Source organism: Uloborus diversus, chromosome 5 (genome assembly GCF_026930045.1).
Source record: "Uloborus diversus isolate 005 chromosome 5, Udiv.v.3.1, whole genome shotgun sequence".
NCBI classification, from domain to species: domain Eukaryota; kingdom Metazoa; phylum Arthropoda; class Arachnida; order Araneae; family Uloboridae; genus Uloborus; species Uloborus diversus.
In genome coordinates this window covers 39,228,270-39,247,991 of record NC_072735.1, presented here as the reverse complement: position 1 = coordinate 39,247,991, position 19,722 = coordinate 39,228,270, and the positions used below count along the sequence as shown (strand labels likewise).

The following is a 19,722-nucleotide window of genomic DNA, read 5'->3' as shown; positions in this document are numbered from 1 at the left end:
TTGTCTGTGGTAAAGAACAAATAAAAAAGAAGTTTAAATTGTGAAAGTATTTTAATTAATCAATTTTTTTAAAACCTTCTAAAAAAATTTAAAAAAACCCAAAAGTGGGCTAGATATAGGGTTTTTTTAAATGGGTTTTTTCAAAAAAACCCATTGGGTCCAACCCAATTGGGTCCAATCCGGCCAACCCTGGCAATATAACTTACATATTTTAAAAATAGGAGCAATTTTATGTTTCAAGTTCGGGAACAGCGTCGCGAAAACCATTAAACTACTTCCTGACCCCTATTGAGGCCGCCATCTCAAATTGGGAACACCTGTTGTCAGGGCCTGATTACCGGACAGGCCTACTAGGTCTGGGCCTGGGCCCCCCTCTTTCTAAAATGCCCCACATTACCTAAATAATTATGCATTACAACTGTACAAAAAACACACACATTTTTAAATTAAGTTACAAAATCAATGATTTGTTTCTTAGAAAATAAACTTTTTTAAAGGAGAATTTTCATTCATTTTACCATGTCACGATTGAGCGTGGCCCTGAAGAATATTCATAAATACACATGATAAATGATTTACATAATTCTGAGATAGACAAAGGGGCCCCCAAACCTGTAAATCAACCCCTGCATTCGGCTATAGAGCGTTCAGGGGGCCTCCAAATTATTGTGGGCCTACGGCCTCACTTTTAGTTAGTCGCGCCCTGCCTGTTGTAATACTAAGAATCCCTTTTTAATGTGATGACTCAATGTCAGGGATCCCCTGACAATAAAATGTTTACGCGCTCTGTGTGTTACGCTTTCTGACTCTTCTATTACTGTTTTTAAGGCTTACGTGGACGCCGCCCTGAGCAACAACTCTCCCTGCTTGGACGAGTGGACGGTGACGGTGGCGCCCTTCTCGGGGAACTCGGACATCTGCCCCGACAACGATGGCCACCACACGCCTAAGGCTTTCACCCTCTCCAGGACGAGCATCGGGGTGAGATTTTCGGTGGATTTTTCTGCATGACACACAGGGGTTCATTTCTACCAAAAATTCAGGGGTGATTGTGTTTCGGTATTTTACCGAACTTCCGGTATTTTCGGACGTATTTCCGGTATTTTTATGTCCGAAAATACCGGAATTATGTTTTTTTTTTGTTATGCTTTTATCTCCGTACCTCCGCAATTTATTTTAAATTATATAATACTCATCAAATATACCTGCAAGAGCCTTAAGATGGACACCTATCCCTTAAGATGTACAAATGTCAAGATAATTTGTATAACACCAGCTCAAACGTAACTTTGTAACCCATTAAAAATTTAATCAAATGTACACACAATACTTTGACTCAGAGCTATTTAATACTATGGCAAATGTGCACTTAAGTAATAGGGGCCAAAGATTACCCCTCCCCCCCCCCCGTTCTCGCTTTGAAACTTTCAGGTATTTTTTGATGAACTCACAATCACCCCAGCAAAAAGGGGAGCCCTATATTCTTCCCTATATTCTAATACATTCAGTGCGGTGGTTCAAATAAACTTTTTTCAGCTACAGTCCAGGACACTCCCTAATTTTTTCGACTTACTGTTTGACCGCGGATTGTGCGTAATTTGGCAATCTGCCAAGTAAAGACTATTCCATCTGAATGAATCTAGCAGGGGAGAAGGGAAAATAATGATGGGATTTTTTTATGCACGCGTTTTATGATGTCACTAGTGCCTTATTCATTTATTGCATTCTCTAAAATAAAATAAGGGAGAACAATAATAGTTACCATGGAAACAACAAAAAGAAAAGAAAATGTTTTCATTTCGTTCAGGAACGTAAAAGCAAAATGGTAAGCTCAAAACTATGTTGTGAATAAATATAAATCAATTCATTTTTGCCGTGGGAATATAGATCGAATATACTTTAGATTTAAAAAAATGTTGCTGTGAGCAAATTTTCATTTTTGCAAAACTAAGGCTAAATAATAGAGAGGCAAAAGCGCGCATCTGTATTAAATCAACTAACACCCCTATAAACTAATATAGATACGTCCATTTCCACCTATAAACCGGATATTAGCCTTTCCATGTAATCGATGGTCCGACAGTACCAATTATGTAATGCTGTAAAAATTTTAGCTTCTTACTCAAATTTTAAGAGGGTGTTTGCTCAACATCGAGTAAAGAAATTTACATAGAGATGCCATGGTAAAAAAAGAGATCAAACTAAAGCTTGAATTATGGGATACAGCGGTGCAATGATGAGCGGAGTTATGATAACATGATCGCTTCGCGAGAACCGTTTTCACCAATCTCGCAAAGGGACCGAATAAAGCAGCTGGCGGATTGGTTTACATTTTAATTCACGTTTTAATTCAATTTCGAAAACGGTCTTGCAACTATATCTAAGTTTAAATTAACAACCAATTGAGATTCAGTAATGGAATGTTTTGAATCAAAATGTATCTCAAGATATTTAACAAGAAGCTAAGGATGTTGGGATACAGCGGTGCAACTTCCGGCTTCAATTTCTTATCATAGCGGGTCCTCTCTATGTTATTTCTTTACTCTATGGTGCTCAATGCCATTTAGCATTAGCCATAGCATAGAAAATTCCACAAATTCAGAAACAATTAAATTCCCCAGCTGTTTTTTTTTTTGTAAATAATTATTTTTTGCAATGTATATGCATATTACTAGTGTAGTCGAAGCTGCTGTACCGACGGAGGTGTACACCCCCATGCTACAAACTAATTCCGTGCCAAATTTCACGAAAATCGGCCGAACGGTCTTTTGAATTTGGGGAGTTTTGATAGAAAACATCCCTTTTTGGGGAAAAGTTGAAAGGGAATTGGAGAAATCTGGATTTGACCATCTGGCAACACTGGTCAGTGTTCCCCCGGTCAGAAAAGGGGTAGGGTACCTCCAAACAAAATGGCACTTCAATAAATTAAAAGGGCACTCATTAATAAAAATTTTGTAGATTTTTTTTTTTAACTTTTTGAGCAATATAAATAATATAATAAAAAACGCTAGCATTTTTCAAAATTTATTTCGAATACAGTCAAACTTTGTTAATTGTATCACGTTAATTATATCACGTTAATTCTATTACGCACGAATTACTGCTTCACTTAAGGCGAATTGCGGTTAATACGAGTTGATTTTAAACGTCCCTTTGAGTTTGTTTTAACGAGGTCCGACTGTAAGAAAATGCTTTTTGGTGTTTGGTTTAAAAAAAGTGCTGAAAACAGAGAGAATTCAGATTTTTAATTCAAATTAAATTCCAGTGGGTAAAAGAAGCGATAGGTTTACGTTAGGTTAGTTTATTTTTATTTATTATTGGTATTGTTTTTATTTATTATTATTATTATTATTATTATTATTATTTTTGCGATGAAAATTTGCTAGAATTTTCTAAGGGGGAAGGAAGGTACATTGAGAAACAAAACAACAACAAATAAATGAATAAAAATAATAATAAAAATTAATTTGAATTTTGACATCTTGTATTCAAATTATGTTTTTCTCAATCACGAGTGTGTGTGTGTGTGTGTGTGTGTGTGTGTGTAGTGGTGTGTGTTTGTGTCTGTGTGCAGGCATGAGTATGTGAATACTTGTGCGTGTGTGTATGTGTGTGTGTGTATGTGTGGGCGCGTGTGTGTGTGCGTGTGTGTGTGTAGGCATGTGTGTTTGTGTCTGTGCGCAGGCATGAATGTGTATGTGTGTGTATGGGTGTGTGTGTGTGTGTGTGCGTGTGTGTGTGGGCATGTGTGTTTGTGTCTGTGCGCAGGCATGAATATGGATGTGTGTGCGTGCATGTGTGTATGTATGTGTGCGTGTGCGTATGTATGCGCTTGTGTGTGTAGGATATGGACGCAACCAGACGGTTTTCGCTAGAGAAGCAGCATCGGTAGGAGCTGGTCGACGGTGGTGCTGCAGAGGGTGGCGGTGGGAAAATAAAATAAGCGTAACACCAAGAACAGTCAAGTGAGAACAATAACAATGATTGCTCAAAAAAAAAAAAAAAAAATATTCATTTAAATTTTTGGCATCTTGAATTCAAATTATGTTTTTCGCAATCACGAGCGCGTGTGTGTTTGTGTAGGCGCATGTATGTGGGTGCTGTGTGTGTGTATGTCTGCATGTGTGTGCGTGTTGTGTATGCAGTGCTGTGTGTGTCCGAGCGCGTGTGTGCGTAGGCGTTCGTGTGTGTGTATGTAGGCATATGTGTTTGTGTCTGTGTGCTGGCATGATTGTGTGTATGTTTGTGTGTGTGTGTAGGAGTGTGTGTTTGTGTCTGTGCGCAGGCATGAATATGTAGGCGTGTGTGTGTATGCGTGTGTGTGTAGGCTATGGACGCAACCTGGAGACGGTTTTCGCTAGAGGAGTAGCATCGAGAGGTCGGTCGACGGTGGTGCTTCAGAGGGAGGCGGGGGGAAAATAAAATCAGCGTAACGCCAAAAACAGTCAAGTGAGAACAATAAGCAATCGTGATTGCTCAAAAAAAAAAAAAGGCACACAGCGTCCTTTTAGAATGTCTGGAGGTAAAACTAAATAAATTTTAGAGGAGATAATAAAATAGTGTTCCGATTTACCCCTAGTGTCTGGGGTAAAAAGAAAAATGATTTTATTTACCCCTAGTCTTGTGGTTATAGTGAAATGTTTCCTTTTACACTAGTCTTTGGGGGAATAGGAAACTGGGTAGATGAAACATTTCATCTACCCAGGGCCGGATCTGCGTACCCACAGTGCAGGGGGCCCACTACCTTAAGGGGTCCAATGACTCAAGGAATCGATTAAAAAAGCTAGCACTAAGACGTATAACATTGCAAATATACACTGCTGACTTCAGTTTTGGAGCCCAACAGAATTTGTTGCAGGGGGCCCAAAATTCTGCAGGGGGGGAAGTAACTTTACATTTACAGCTAGTCTCTAGGGGGGATGAAACTGCTTGCATTTAGCCCTGGTCTTGGGGGTAAAGTGAAGAAAGATTTTCTCCACCCCTAGTCTCTGAGGGAAAGAGAAACATGATTTCATTTACTTCTAGTTTCTGAGGGAAAAGGAAACTGTTTACATTTACCCCCTAGTCTCTAGGGGGGAGATGAAACTATTTGCATTTAGCCCTAGTCTCTGGGGGTTTTATTGTTTGCATTTACTATTAGTCTTGGGGTAAAGTAAAACATGAATTCATTTACCCCTAGTCTTGGAGTAAAGTGAAGTATGATATAATTTACCCCTAGTCCTGGGGGGGGGGGGAATGGAAACATAATTTCATTTATTCCTAGTTTCTGAGGGAAAAAGAAACTGTTTACATTTACACCCTAGTCTTCGGGGGAAATGAAACTATTTGCATTTCCCCCGAAGTCCCTACCCCCCCCCCCCCCGAATTCCCTCCATTCCCTAGTCTCTAGTGGGAAATGAAACTGTTTCTATTTAGCCCTAGTCTCTGGGGGGTGGACTGTTTACATTTACCCTTGGTCTGGGGGTAATGTGAAACATAATTTCATTTACCCCTAGTCTTGGAGCAAAGTGAAATATGATATAACTTACCCATAGTCTCTGGGGAGAAAGGAAACCTGATTTCATCTGCCCCTAGTCTCTGAGGGAAAAGGAAACTTTTTACATTCATCCCTAATCTTGGGGTAAAGTGTAGTCTTTCCCCTTAAGGCTCTTCTAAACCTCTCCGTAAAATCAGATTCGACGAAAACACGAAATCTGTGGCAACACAGGGGGTGTATCTGGGAGGGGCTAACTCGATTTTTTTGCACTGCTAATTGGTCAGATTTCATGATGGACAACGTCAATCATTGAGTTGTTGAAAGGACAGTCGTAAATCTAAGCTGTCCCCATAGGTACTCCTTTACGGTCGGACGAGAGCAGAGAGCGAGCTAAGAAGGATTTCGTTCCAAAACATGTCCCCCACCCCTCCGGCCTGTTTCCCACCACGACAACAGATCGGGTAGAAGGGTGTAGTATGAGGATGAAGAAAAAAGAATCCAATTCTCCTATTCTATTCTACCACCCTTCTCACTTTTACTTGAAAACTTTGGAACCGCGGGGCAATTCTACACATTTACTCTTCGAATCGAATTCTGTATTTGTTTTGCAATTCATGGACGGCATAATCTTCGTTTTTTTTATTTGTTTTATATTTATTCGTTCAGTTCATTCATTTATGTATTTTTCAATATATAATTGAGGGGGAGAGGGCGAGCGGAACATTGATGATCTTTATAACTTTATCGATAAAAGATTGCTTTGCTTTTTACAGAAATTTCTGAAACTATTCTTGAAAAGAAAAGCAAATTAATCATAGAAAAATGTCGAAGAATTTCTGCGGATGTCGGTGTGAGCATAAAATAAAAACATTTGGTAGTTGTGTAGTTAGTTTTGCTGATAGCTAGTTTGATGAATGTTACAATTAATAAAAAGGCATAAATAGTAAATCTTTCGAAAACAATCGCGCCCTGTACAAGGATTTTCTGTGCAGTTTTTAATTAGAAAATTATGCTTTTGTTTTGTCTATGAATTTTCTGCGCATTAAAAGAGGAAATAAAGAAACTGACGAATCTGCATGTTGGCACGATAGAAAACAGGAAAAGAAAAAAAATGCTGTTGTCTTGTTAGTAATCAGAAGGATACCATATTACCAGTGGCGCACATGAATTTTTTAAAGGGAGGGTCCAAGGTCGAAAGTCTCATTCCATTATTACGCCGTCAAACATATTGACTTGATTTTATCGATTCCCGAGAACAAAAAACAGTAAAAAATAAGCTAATGAATAAATAATTAGCATTAAGTAAAGAAATAACCAGAAATTAAATAATTTACGCTTTTATTTTTCTCATAATAAAAAATGAATTCAAGTTCAAAGGATCTCATTTCAATTTGTAATCACAAAACTAAAAACATGCTTATTACTGTGTATTCATTTATAATCCCCATTCTTCTTCTCATAGGCTAAGTGCACAATATTTTAAAAAATCTCTTAACATGCGGGTTTTATTTTTTCACTTATTAAAACAGAAGTTATTGTAACCTTTGTTTGAAATTATTTCACGCACAAAATATCGAATCGTAATCGATCGGGGAAAAAAGCAAGACCTATGGGAGGGGTCCTGACCCCCTGGTCCCTAGTGTGCGCCACTGATAAATACCCACTAAGGTTTTCATTATTTATACACGTGTACTAAATAATTAGAATGAAATGACACCTCTCAGTAATGCTAAAAGCAAATTATTGCAGAGCTTAGTATTTTTGACAGTTGCATGCAGAATCAACGCTTGATTTAAATCTGAGAAAAGCCATGTTACTGCGTACAAAAGCCCTTTATCACGCTCTGAATGTAAATTGGGAATTTTACTGTTGTTTTTCTTGGATAAAAGCCTACTTCAATTCAAACTTTCGTCGATGTGCCTATTCATCAACATTTTAAGATAATTTCAATTCATTGAGCGTATTGTTAAAAGAATAAAAATTATATGTTCACAAATTTTACCAATGCATATAATAAAACGTAAGTAATTGAACTCTAATGGTTTAAATATACTTCGAAAGGATGAATGAAGTGTAAGAAAGCGTACAGTGGTTCAAAATAGTCAGCAAGTGGTATTTAGGAATTTCCGTATCATAAAAATTTGATTTCTTGAAACTTGAGGCAAAGAATGTTTTTTTCTTTCAGTTTGACACTCTCTGTTATTTAAACATTTTGTTCACATAGTAGGAAATAAATAAAATTCCTTATGAAAATAGAGTGGCGTTAAACAATATGAGTAGCACAGTATACAAATGAAAAACGTTATCTATCATGAAAGCGTCTCGAAAAATATTTACGTGTACCAACAACTACGCTGTTGTAAAAAGATTGCCATCAATCATGAAACGAGAAAAAAAAATCCTAAAAAAAGGAAGGAACATGGTTTTGTTAATATTTTCGAAAAATATTTTCGTTTAGAGTTGAAAACTGTCATATGACAAAAAGAAAAAAAAATGCATCGATTCAATGAATCAAATGTATGATCATGTTCAATATCGAGAATTATAGGAAAAAATAGATTGCAAAAGACACAAAATTAAATAAGCATTATTCGAAAGGAGAGACAGTGAGGCACTCAATTTATGTGCCGAATTAATTATCACTATGAGGAACTTTTTTGTTCCCAGTCTCATTCGCTGTACGCAAAAGAGAAGACTTGTTTATCCAAAGTGGGGAAACAAAGTGCAAAAGGTGAGAAAAAATTATACATGAAATCAAATGAATTGATATCGTTCCATCTTCAGTATTGGAGGCAAACAAAATAATATGAAAATTCAAAAAAAAAAAAAAAATGAGCAAGGAAAAATAGTACTGTGGCCCTAAATTACTGTGACAGTATCACCATACTAAACTTTCTTGTTCGCAGCCTCATTTCTTTTCATGCAGTCACGATGATTGACAAATTCGGATTGCAAAAATCAACTTTATGTAACATGAAAAGATTTCGGAAAATGCATTGTAAATTGTGAATAGAGTTCTTTGATTGTGAGCATGCGCAAATGATCAAGACGAAAGTTCAACTAATGATACTTCTTGAAATATGGAGAATGTTTTTGATATGAAGTGCTGCTGGCGTCATTGCTTTCTGGATTCTTTGAAAAAAATACTTTCAATTAGTGTTTTAAAGAGCCATTTGGGCGGAAAAAAGCATCACTTTATACATGAAATTGAATGAAGCAAATATGATCTTGTTCCATCTTGAGTATTGGAGGCAAACAAAATAATATAAAAATTCAAAAAAAAAAAAAAAAAAAGAGCGAGGAAAAAGTACTGTAGCCCTAAATTACTGTGATAGTATCACCACACTGACCTTTCTTGTTCGTAGTTTCATTTCTTTTTCATGCAGTCACGATAATTGACAAATTCGCCCTGCAAAATTCGTATTGCTTTCTTGATTCTTAGAAAAAATATACTTTCAACTGGGGTTTTAAAGAGCCATTTGGGCGGAAAAAAAAGCACCAATTTATTCATAAAATTGAAGGAACCGAATATGATTCTGTTCCATGTTGAGTGTTGGAGGCAAACAAAATAATATGAAAATTAAAAAAAAAAAAAATGATCGGAGAAAAAAGGTTGTGAGGTACAAGGGCGGATTCAGGGGAGGGTCAAAGGGTCAGCCGACCCCCTGTGAGAAGAATGTCATTATGATTATTATTAAACTTCAATTCTTTACATCCGAAAAAATAGTACATGGAATCAATATCAACATTTTTTTTTTTTTTTTTGCTCGGTTCTGTAAGGTACTTCTTTTTAGCGCGTCATAATTCAAAGAATTGACTGGATTTGTTTACTGAGGCATTGCTATTTTGATTTCTTTGTTCATTTTCAAAAGCGCAAATTTCTCTAATGAGCTTAACTTTTTCCCCAGTTCTCCTCCCCCTCAAACCACATGTTGTGCGTGTTATGGGTGCTTTTTATTACTATTTACAGATGTTATCTCATATAACCAAAGCTTACGGTGACATGACCAGCATATCTGCCGAAAGAAATGTGACTTTTGATGAAAGTTTGAGGGAATATGATCCATGGCTCAGGCTGTGGCATTGAAAATTTAGGGGGAGGGGAGGTAATTTGAATGGGTTTTGACATGGGGGGGAGGGGAGTGCTTCGTAGCATATGAGGCAGTACGCTCTCCTGCATGGAATGATGGGCAACCCTGATTAACTGCTACTTTTTTACGTAGGAATAATAACGATATCCATTGAAACTTGACCCCCCCTTACAAAAATTTCTTGATCCGCCCCTGTTGATGTACTAAATCATACTTGCTGATGACAGTATCACCGTACTGAGCTTTCATGTTCGCAGTCTCATTTCTTTTTCATGCAGTCACGATGATTGACAAATTCGCATTGCAAAAATAAACTTTATGTAACCTGAAAAGAGTTTGGAAAATGCATTGTAAATTGTGAATAGAGTTCTTTGATTGTGAGCATGCGCAAATGATCAAGACGAAAATAAAAGTAATGATAATTATTGAAATATGTACAATCTTTAAAGGAGAAGCATTTTGATACGAGGTGCTGACTTTGCTGATTCTTCGAAAAAATACTTTCACCTGTGGCTCTAAAGTCACAGGGGAGGAAAAAATGCATGAAATTGTGTATGTATATATATATATATATATATATATATATATATATATATATATATATATATATATATATATATATATATATATATATATATATATATATATATATATATATATATATATATTGGATTAATCAAATGTGATCCCTTTCCATTTTGAGTATAGGAGGAACACAAAATAATATGAAAATTTAAAAAAACAATTATCTGGAAAAAAGATAGATACTGGCTGATGAGAGTATTACCATAGTGAACTTTCTTGTTCGCAGTCTCCTTCTTTCCTTTTTTTTCACACAATAATAATGACTGATAAATTGATATTGTAAATAAAAAAAATAATAAAAAGAAAAACCTTTATCTAAAATGAAACATTAAAGAGTTCGAAAAAACCATTGTGAATTAAGAGAGTAGATCCATGGTCGCGCCGTCCTTATGTGCGAGGTCGTGAGGCGCACTACGGCGCCAGAGTCAAAACGGCGCCTTTCACTGCCAATCAAAAATGTTCCAAATGGGGGGAATCTCTCCAACCAAAGAAGGAAAAAAAAGAACTTTTCATTATATCCAGTATCCAACAGGGCCCGCTCAGCCCAAAGTGATGCCCAGGCCCTGGCAAAATTTGGTGCCCCCTCTCACAGGAATATCTGCAATTTTTTTGTGTGGAAGTTTTCAAAAACGGGAAGAAATAAAGAAATTTACCCCCATTTTGGTGCTCCTAAAATTGTGGTGCCCAGGTCCATGGACCTACCAGACCGTGAGTTCATCAGGCCCTGATTATATATCCTATGGTGGCGGAGAAATTACACTGCTCACTGAAACAAGCAATCCTCTCGCTGCCTATCTAAAATGAAAAATTAATGCCATGTTGTGTGTCTAAACATGCTTTTCAAGAGTGCAATCTTTTACACTGAAATCACGTGATGCTAGTCAATGCATACATCAGCATTTTTCTTCTTCGTGTGGAGGCGTGAATGCTGTTTAGGGTTAATAGTACACGAAGCTGAACATATGAGGCGCGAGAAATTTTCTATTCTTCATTTTGGATCTTGAGGAGAATATGTTGTACTATAATTTGTGCAATATGTCTCTTTTTGATTTTAAATTATTGCTCGCGGAAATTCGACTATTTCATTTTATCATACATAAAAATTATGGTAAGTGTATTTGCATATATTTTACTTGTGCGTAATATTTGTATATTGTAGACTACAATTTTGGCTAACTTTTTAGTTCCAAAAAGTAACGACTTGACCATAATTACTCGATTCCTCTCCCCCTCCTTTTTTTTAAAACTATTTGTGTGTCAGAAAAAGAGCTTTGGACAATGTATTTGTTTTAGATATCATATTCAATGCCTTCCGTATTTTAGAATTGTTAATATTTAAAATATTTTCTTTTTCCTAAACGCATTAGCATATCAGAGGAGCTACTGAACTCGAAATAAGTTCGAGATATGAAGTGAAACTTTAATCACACACGTGCACTGTAATCCAAAATTAAATACACATTTTTTTCAAAATCAATTAAATGACAAACGTATTTTTTTCTACGTCATATTGGTCTACAAAACGTCAATCCAGCTGTTAACCATATTTTCGCCGAACGCCACTGCATAAAGGCGCTCAAAAGACATTTGCACAACGGCGTTGATCAGGCTTGGCGCGGACCTGAGTAGAGCTCTTTGATCTTGGTTATGCGCAAATGATTAAGACAAAAGTTCAAGCAATGACAATTCTTGAAATATGTATATGAATCTTCAAACGAGAAGACTCACATTTTTTCCCATTATAAGATGCAGTAATTTACACAGATTCTTTAAACAAAATAACTTCTACACTCAAACGGTGTACTTATATTAAAACAGCATTGAAAAATATATCACCTAAATAATTTCAAAAACTTATCGAGGAACTCGAAAAAAGAAAAAAAAAATGCGTTTTCTTTTTAGAACGGATGTCACCGTCGAGTCACATAGATACAAAAAACGACAAAGAATGAATGGTCATTAGTAGGGATCCAGTTTATTGCCTGGCGAGGCCTGTGGCGAGGCAGAGGGGAAAAGCGGAGAAGCAGCCAAAGACCCTGGGGGAGAAGAGAAAGTGGTCCCTCAAAGTGGGGTGTGGGGGGGGGGGAAATGGGTGTGGTCTGGTGGAAGGCGTGTTTTTCGCAGTTTTTCTCAATTTTTCGAAAATAAGGCTTTACTCCGTGGAGAATATCAATAGAACAAAATGTCTCAGAAACAAACTCAAAATATGTTTTTAAAGAGAAATGTTCAATCTCTTGCGCTCCTTTTTCCGTTTTTCCATATCATTTTTCAAACGTGGGAAAATAGTCGTTTAAAGTTTTAAAATGTTATTAAAAAAATTTCAAAATAACTACAGAAAAAATAAAAAAGAGCATCTCTAGTTCTAAGTCATAGCCATCGTTTAAAACAAACCGCATGAAAATATTCCAGTAATTTCTCGTGTTATGCTTTGTATAGGTAGCAGATTTTCCCGTAGAGAAAGCATTAGCGTCGAAAACCAAGATGGACGGTATAGAAGAGCCTTAAGGCTGCTCTTCAGTGGGGAAGAAAAACGATCTCGCTTGAAAATGGGCTTTTTCTTTAAACGAAAGCAATGTTCATCAGTGAAGTGATTGACACTTCAACAACCAATAGAACGAGCGGTGGCCGATGAAAGTGTGGATCATGTGACCTGTCACATTTTGCAGGGGGACAGACCGGACGCTCCCCTGCTGTGCAGAGTAGTCGAAGGAGGTAATAGCTGACGGCGAAATGAAACCGCAGCTTTTTACAGACCCTTCCAAGGAAATTCTAGTTCTTTCCCTCTTGAGTCTTGACTACATAGGTAAAAGAAAAATTACTCAGTGTAAAAGGCGCGGCATTTTGCAATCCCGCTTGTGATATTAATTTATTTGCATTCGCACTAAAATTAATTTTTGAAACGAAGATTTTTTTCCCCATTAATACGGTTCCTGATCTCATCTAGGAAAAATTAACGAATGAATGAATATTTGCAATAAATAAATTTATAAATTCGTTTTATTCTTAGAAAAATGTTCGTTATTGAAAATTGATAATATCAAAAAAGGAAGGGAAAAAAAGATAGCCTACATGACCACACTGAATTTTAACGAAATGAACTCCAAATTCTAACAAAAAAATATTCTTTAAAAATGGATGATCCTACTTAATAAATCTGAAAAATCGAGTGCCGAATAAAAGTGGGGACTAACTAGTTATCGGTTGGCGAAATTCCTTCACTTCCTCTGCCTGTTTGCCACTTTCCCCAACCCCATCCGAGTTAGCAGAAAACATTCTTAAAAATGAAACTAGATCCTCTTTGCATAGTTAATACTTGATTGTACAATAAACATTAATGCCACTAATTACTTACATTAACCTTTATTTGAACTGATAATATTTATATTTTAGTGCTAAATTAAATACTACTTTGTTGGTTAGTTACCTGTTTTACAAATGTAGTGGCGACTAGAAAAAAAATGTGGCTACTATAAATGCCTTTTCTCACCACTGGTGACCAGAAAATTCCCCTAATCTTTATCTTTGAATCCTTTTCTTTTTGAAAAAATATTTATTTATTTATCTAAGTACTATATGCAGATGAGAAGGCTACGATAGCATTTCTCAAGGGGTTGTTATGGTGAAAGTTCTTTCAAATTGAGCATAACAACGGCAAAGTCGCGGACGGCTACGGATAAGGATTTCCTGAATTTGAAAAATTAAAGATTTTTCTCTGATCTTTGTATGCAAGGGTGCTCACCCTGCTCCAAGCTCAAAGGCAAAAATCACTCCTTCCCCCACTCTCAATGTTTGTAAACTATCTTGCGTTGAAATTTTGCAATAAAACTAAACCTAGCACTTTTAGAGTCTCAGATTCCCAGTTAGTAAATTCGGCAAAATACATGAGATATTACATGCATTATATGACCAAAAGTATTGGGACACTTTCAAAAATTCACAATTTTACTGATTTCTCAAAAAATAAAAGACCAATTGCTCTCTGCTCTGTAATTTTTTTCTCATGAAAAGTATACTCCAGACGTCAAATCCAATAACAATTAAGTCTGATATTCATTTAGGGGACCAGCAACAAATAATCTGTTCTTATCATGAATCACTCTATAACGATGGCAGGAAAGTGTTGACAGTTTGCTAACAATTCCTTACCATTCGTCGCCTATCCTAGAATTATAGAAATTCGGCTCATTAGATTGCTGATAACTTTTTAAAATTTAAAGAAATTGCGGTGGAATTTTTTTCATGGATTGTAGGATGTATCTGAGCTTTGAATTATGAACGTTATAAATTGCTATCTTTCGTGTCTGCGCAGTGAAAAATTAATAGCTTTAACTGTTCATATTTCAACAAATTTTCAATATTTTAACTTCAAATTTTATTATTATGTTTCTCTAAAATGCTGTCAAATATTTTAAAAGTTTAGTAACGTTTGACGAAATACTCTGCGTAATATAAGGCGAAAACCTTCAAAAAAATTTTGCATTTTTCAAAGAAATGCTTATATTTCCATGGGTATAAGAGATACTTTCACAAAAATATAAAAATAAGTTTTTGATAGATTTTTAACTCATTTCTGAAAATTATAGCTTATTCCCAGCAATTTGCAATGAAAAATTATCAAAAAACTTTTTTACTCAATTTGTTATCGGTCCCCTAAATGAATAGCAGACTTAATTTTTATTGGAAAATGACAACTAGAGTATACATTTTATGCGAAACAAATTATAGAGCAATTGGTCTATTATTTCTCGAGAAATCCCTAAACATGTGAATTTTTGAAAGTGTCCCAATGCTTTTGGTCATATAGTGTATATAGTGCTTCTACTTCAACACATTGAGTTTTTATTAAAATTTTCTAATGAGTCTTGTTGGTGTCTGATCCTCGTTAGTTGTCATAATAAATATTAAGGGTTGTCCTTTTTCTCAGAAGGCACGAAAATATTACCTACATGTATATCTGCCTGAAAAAAACAATCTCGAAATACTTAGATGAAAAAAATCTCAACGCCTCGCTCTGCCAGATTTTAAAGTTTTTATCGCTCTGCCTCGTTTTCATGCATCTTGCATTTAATGAATCAATAATAAAAAATAAAAAAAAGGGCAAGAAACAGATTTGCAGGAAATACATAAAGTTGAAACAAAAATGAAAATGAACAGCTTACATTTAGGAAAGCAATTATAGGTACAAGTAAGGGTTCACAATTAAAAAAAAAAACAAACAAGACAAACTTTTTCTTTTAAGTTCTGTGTTACGCACTTCTGTGCCGAAAAATTATCGTATCCTGTCTTCAGTCACAGAATAAAATGAATGTTCTAATCCAATGATTATCAAGTAATTTTCATTCGTATAGAACAAAAATCTTTTTTGAGATCCCACATTTTCTATTCTATTGACTCCTAGTAATATGTAAATACAGCGAGAGAAAGGATTTAGCTTCTTGTTTAGAAGAGGGAACCATTTCTGTATTTAATTAACATGATCTTTATCGTAAGCATACTATTTACTCAGAAATACTCCCTATTTTCCCAAGCACTCTGTTTGGGGGCTATGCCTTTTAATTTTCTCGAAAATAAAAATTTTCAAAATGCACTTTTAGACGATCTCTGGTAGTATTTGGAAGTAAGTAAGAGGTCCTGTGATCTTCCACCAGCAAATTTTTGAACTTGAAACGCCAAAAACACAATTTCAGGTTCTTCAATTCTGTTAGGAAACGGGGAGTTCGGAAGCTTTCCCCGGAATTTTTCGAAATAGTTGGGGGGGGGGGGGAGGCAAAATTTTTAAAGTGTTATAAACATGATTGTAGGCCATCTTTATTAACGTTGGGGACATGCAGGTTTTTGAAATCCAAAAATGCAATTTTAGACGACTTTTTTTTTTTTTTTTTTTATGGTCAAAGAAGGACTTTTCACAAACTCCCTTCCCGAAATTTTTTGAAATTAAAGCCATAAAAACGAAATTTAAGACGATCTTTAATGATGTTTTTTTAAGGGGGGGGGGTGCTTATGTGACCTGAAAACCTTTATGCCTGTAATTAATTTTTTCTACATTGTATTAAAATGTTGATCTAGCTTCTGAGAATGAAAATAGAAAACAGTGAAAACTTGTAACCCCCATTCTATATTGTTCACATTTTAGTTAGCTTTGTCGGCAACATAAGGCTGAAAACGTCATTAAAACTAATACATACAATGCTTAGTAATTCTACCACGGTGTGTTTTTTACATTAACTGAATCATATTAAATTGCTAATATATTTTTCATGATTTTCTATGTATTTAATGAGTATGTTGGTGTACGGAATATTTTCCGCTATTGAATTTTCCACCTCCCAAACCTTCTAAAGAAATTTGACGAGTCTGGCTCTTAAAGACACAAATAATTTTCAAAAATGTTTGTTGAGCTGTGGAAAGCACTTTATGTGTGTACCATTTGTAGTAACATAAAACACATGTAAAACGATGCAAAATACCCAGTATCTGGAATACGATTTGATCTATATATAAAAATATTTTTCTACTGGAAGGGAAAAATGTCAACTTTTCGCATTCGACAGCATTGTAACAATGTTCATTATATTGTAAATAAACAATTTGACTCAGAAATATTCCTTTCAAATCTATTTCTTTTCAAACCACAAATTTGAAAAAAAGCAGATGTTGCGAATTTAACAGCTAATAGCACGCATCTACATGGATTCACTTTCAAAAGCACTTGATTCTTCACGAAAGCCTTAGGAAAAGAGGAAAGAAGAAAGGACGTCCAGCGGAGGTCATTGAGGGGAACTAATGAGAGGGTAATAAATCTTACACCCCATTAGCTTTTACCCCTCAAAAAGGGGAGGTAACTATTCTAGGGCGTGGCAAATGCAAAAAGTGAACGTATTTTGAAATTTTTTTCAATAGTTAGAACATGATATTTGTTTAAAAAATGGTCGCATTATTTCAAACAAGATCTCAAAAGAGAGCTGGAAATATTTTGCGTGTCAGGGCGTTCTCAAAATTTCGATAGCACGAGTTGCAGATGTTTTACAGAGCGAAATGTCCAACAGTACCTCGTTTTCGAAGAAATTCATTTTTTCTCGAATTTTAAAAAATCGGAGAATGGACACATCAAAAAAGTAAAAACTAAAAGAAACAGACATGGTCTTGAAAAATACTCAGAAAAAAAAACGGATCCGAAAACTTTACAGGAATTTATAAAACAAGCTCCAACTTTCCCCGTAGGTTAACATTAGATCCGAACCTTTCAGACTCTCAGTGAAGAGCACCCTTAAGGACGATTTTTTGTGGTCCCTTGAAAGTCGTTAAACAGAGAGCCAACTGTATAATTTGAATTCAAGATGTCAAAATTCAAATAAATTTTTTTATTCTTTTCCTTTCTTTTCTGTCAGAAAGAAAGAGCAAGAACCATTTAAATTCTATTTCATTTGTTCAATTGATCTTATAGATATTGATAACCAAACTGGAACTTTCATGGCTATGGTTCGGGTTCATTTGGGAGGGGGCAACCCCGTAACATCTAACCACGGGACAAACGCAGCATTTTCTACTCTTGTACAGCCGAAAATGACAGGAACCAGTCCATCTTATTCTTAGGTAACCTTTTGACACTTCATTGATAAACCAAAACAGTTTCATTCATTCTTCCAGAGACTAGGGGGTAAATGTAAACAGTTTCATTCCCTGCTTCCAGAGACTAGGGGGTAGATGTAAACAGTTTCCTTTTCCCCCAAACTAGGAAAAATGAAATCATGTTTTCTTTTCCCCCAGAGACTAGAGGTAAATTATATATTTCACTTTTCTCCAAGAACAGGGGTAAAGGAAATCATGTTTCCTTCTCCCACCCAGAGACTAGGGGTAAATAATATCATATTTCACTTTACCCCAAGACTACGGGTAGATGAAATCAGATTTCCTTTTCCCCCAGAGACTAGGGGTAAATAATATCATATTTCACTTTACCCCAAGACCAAGGGTAAATGTAAACAGTCCAGAGACTAGGGGGTAAATCTAAACAGTTTCATTTTCCCCTAGAAACTAGGAATAAATGAAATCATGTTTTACTTTCAGCCAAGACTAATAGTAAATGCAAACAATCCAACCCCCGCCCCCTCCCTCAGAGATTAGGGTTTAATGCAAACAGTTTTATTTCCTCGTAGAGACTAGGGGTAGATGCAAACTTTTTCATCCCCCCCCCAGAGACTAGGGGTAAAGGTAACAGTTCTGGCTGCACCATTCTGCAGTGAGCCATATTTGATTGCAAAACGTTTTTCAAAAGCGAATTCAAAAATCTTCTCCCCTATTCATGTTACAGCTGACGGCACAGAATGCGTACATGATGTTTCGGGTACTGTTCCCGGGTACTCCCGACCTGCAGAAGGGGTTCTGCCACCGGGGATACAACGACGGACTGCGCTTTCTCAGGGACAGAGGTAAGCCGCTTCTTCCTCTTCATTCTTGTAAGAAATTATTTGTTTCACGCGGAGCGTAACACTTGAGAGGGATCCCATTAAAGGCCCTATATATATACGAGCCGACGTATCAGCTTAAGATCAGCCATTTTGGATTGGAGCGCGTGTTTGCGTGGTTGTCTTTTCTGGCGAGTTATCGCGTTGCGTTTGGTAATTTTTCACTGCGAGCAATTATTAACGGCACGTGAATTGTTTATTAAGTAAAATATTATTTTTGGCCAATTTGGCACAACAATCGAGAAGGAATACAAATGGAGGGAGCCATAGCAAATGTCTCAGTGAAATAAACTTGGGAACCAATGTTTCCCAGGTCAGGTGACTTGTTTGGCAGGGAAGTTGTCGCGTTTTGGCACGCAATGGTTTTTTTGGCATTAAATATTTTTCAGACGACGCGACGACGCTTATTCTGAAGTCGGGGCTACAAATCAGAGCAACTCTGGCTCCAACTCCTTTACCGCATAATAATAAATAAATAAATAAATAACGGATACAAATACAGGCATATCATTCAAACTCCCTCTCCCCACTTCTTTCCGGATTTTAAAATATAATGTAATTGCATTTTTCATATATTTTGATGTTTATTCCCTGAAATGACGGGCATGTACACATAGTTTAAAGTGTTCTGTTATTGACTGAAAACTTATAGATTCATATGTATTGTAATCAATGTTTTGAAATGATTTCATACGCAGGCATACTAATATTTAAATTGAAGCATAAAAATAGCAAATCTTTATTCTTGCGCATCTGCTGCTCACGGGAGCTTGGCGAGAAGATACTCGCCAACAAAGCAAATCTACACAAAATGCTTAAGAGCCGTTAAAATAATGACTAGTTTAGTAAAAAGTGTTTTTGTGGAACTAAAATGTTATTTGCACTCAAGATATACAATGTTTTATAAATTTATAGATAAAATAAGTACAAAAATTTAAAAATTATAGGCAATTGTGGAATATGTACTCGTTAAATGCATATAAATGTTATTTTTTCTTTATTTAGAAGTAAAAAACATTCGTACACGCTAGGGAAAAGTTACTGGACCTCTTGGTGTGGCTTTTTCCTCACCGTTTACAATGCTAGAATACTGCACTCTTACTAT

The 19,722-nt window shown here is 35.9% G+C and overlaps 1 protein-coding gene across 1 annotated transcript in view; it reads left to right on the top strand.

The window, feature by feature from the left end:
* Positions 1-19,722, top strand: part of LOC129222160 (patanin-like phospholipase domain-containing protein atgl-1) — a 98,598-nt gene that overhangs the window by 47,773 nt on the left and 31,103 nt on the right. Inside the window, exons 4-5 of the mRNA XM_054856617.1 lie at positions 829-981; positions 18,464-18,581. Of these exons, the coding sequence (XP_054712592.1) occupies positions 829-981; positions 18,464-18,581 (271 nt within the window). The remainder of the gene's footprint in view (positions 1-828; positions 982-18,463; positions 18,582-19,722) is intronic.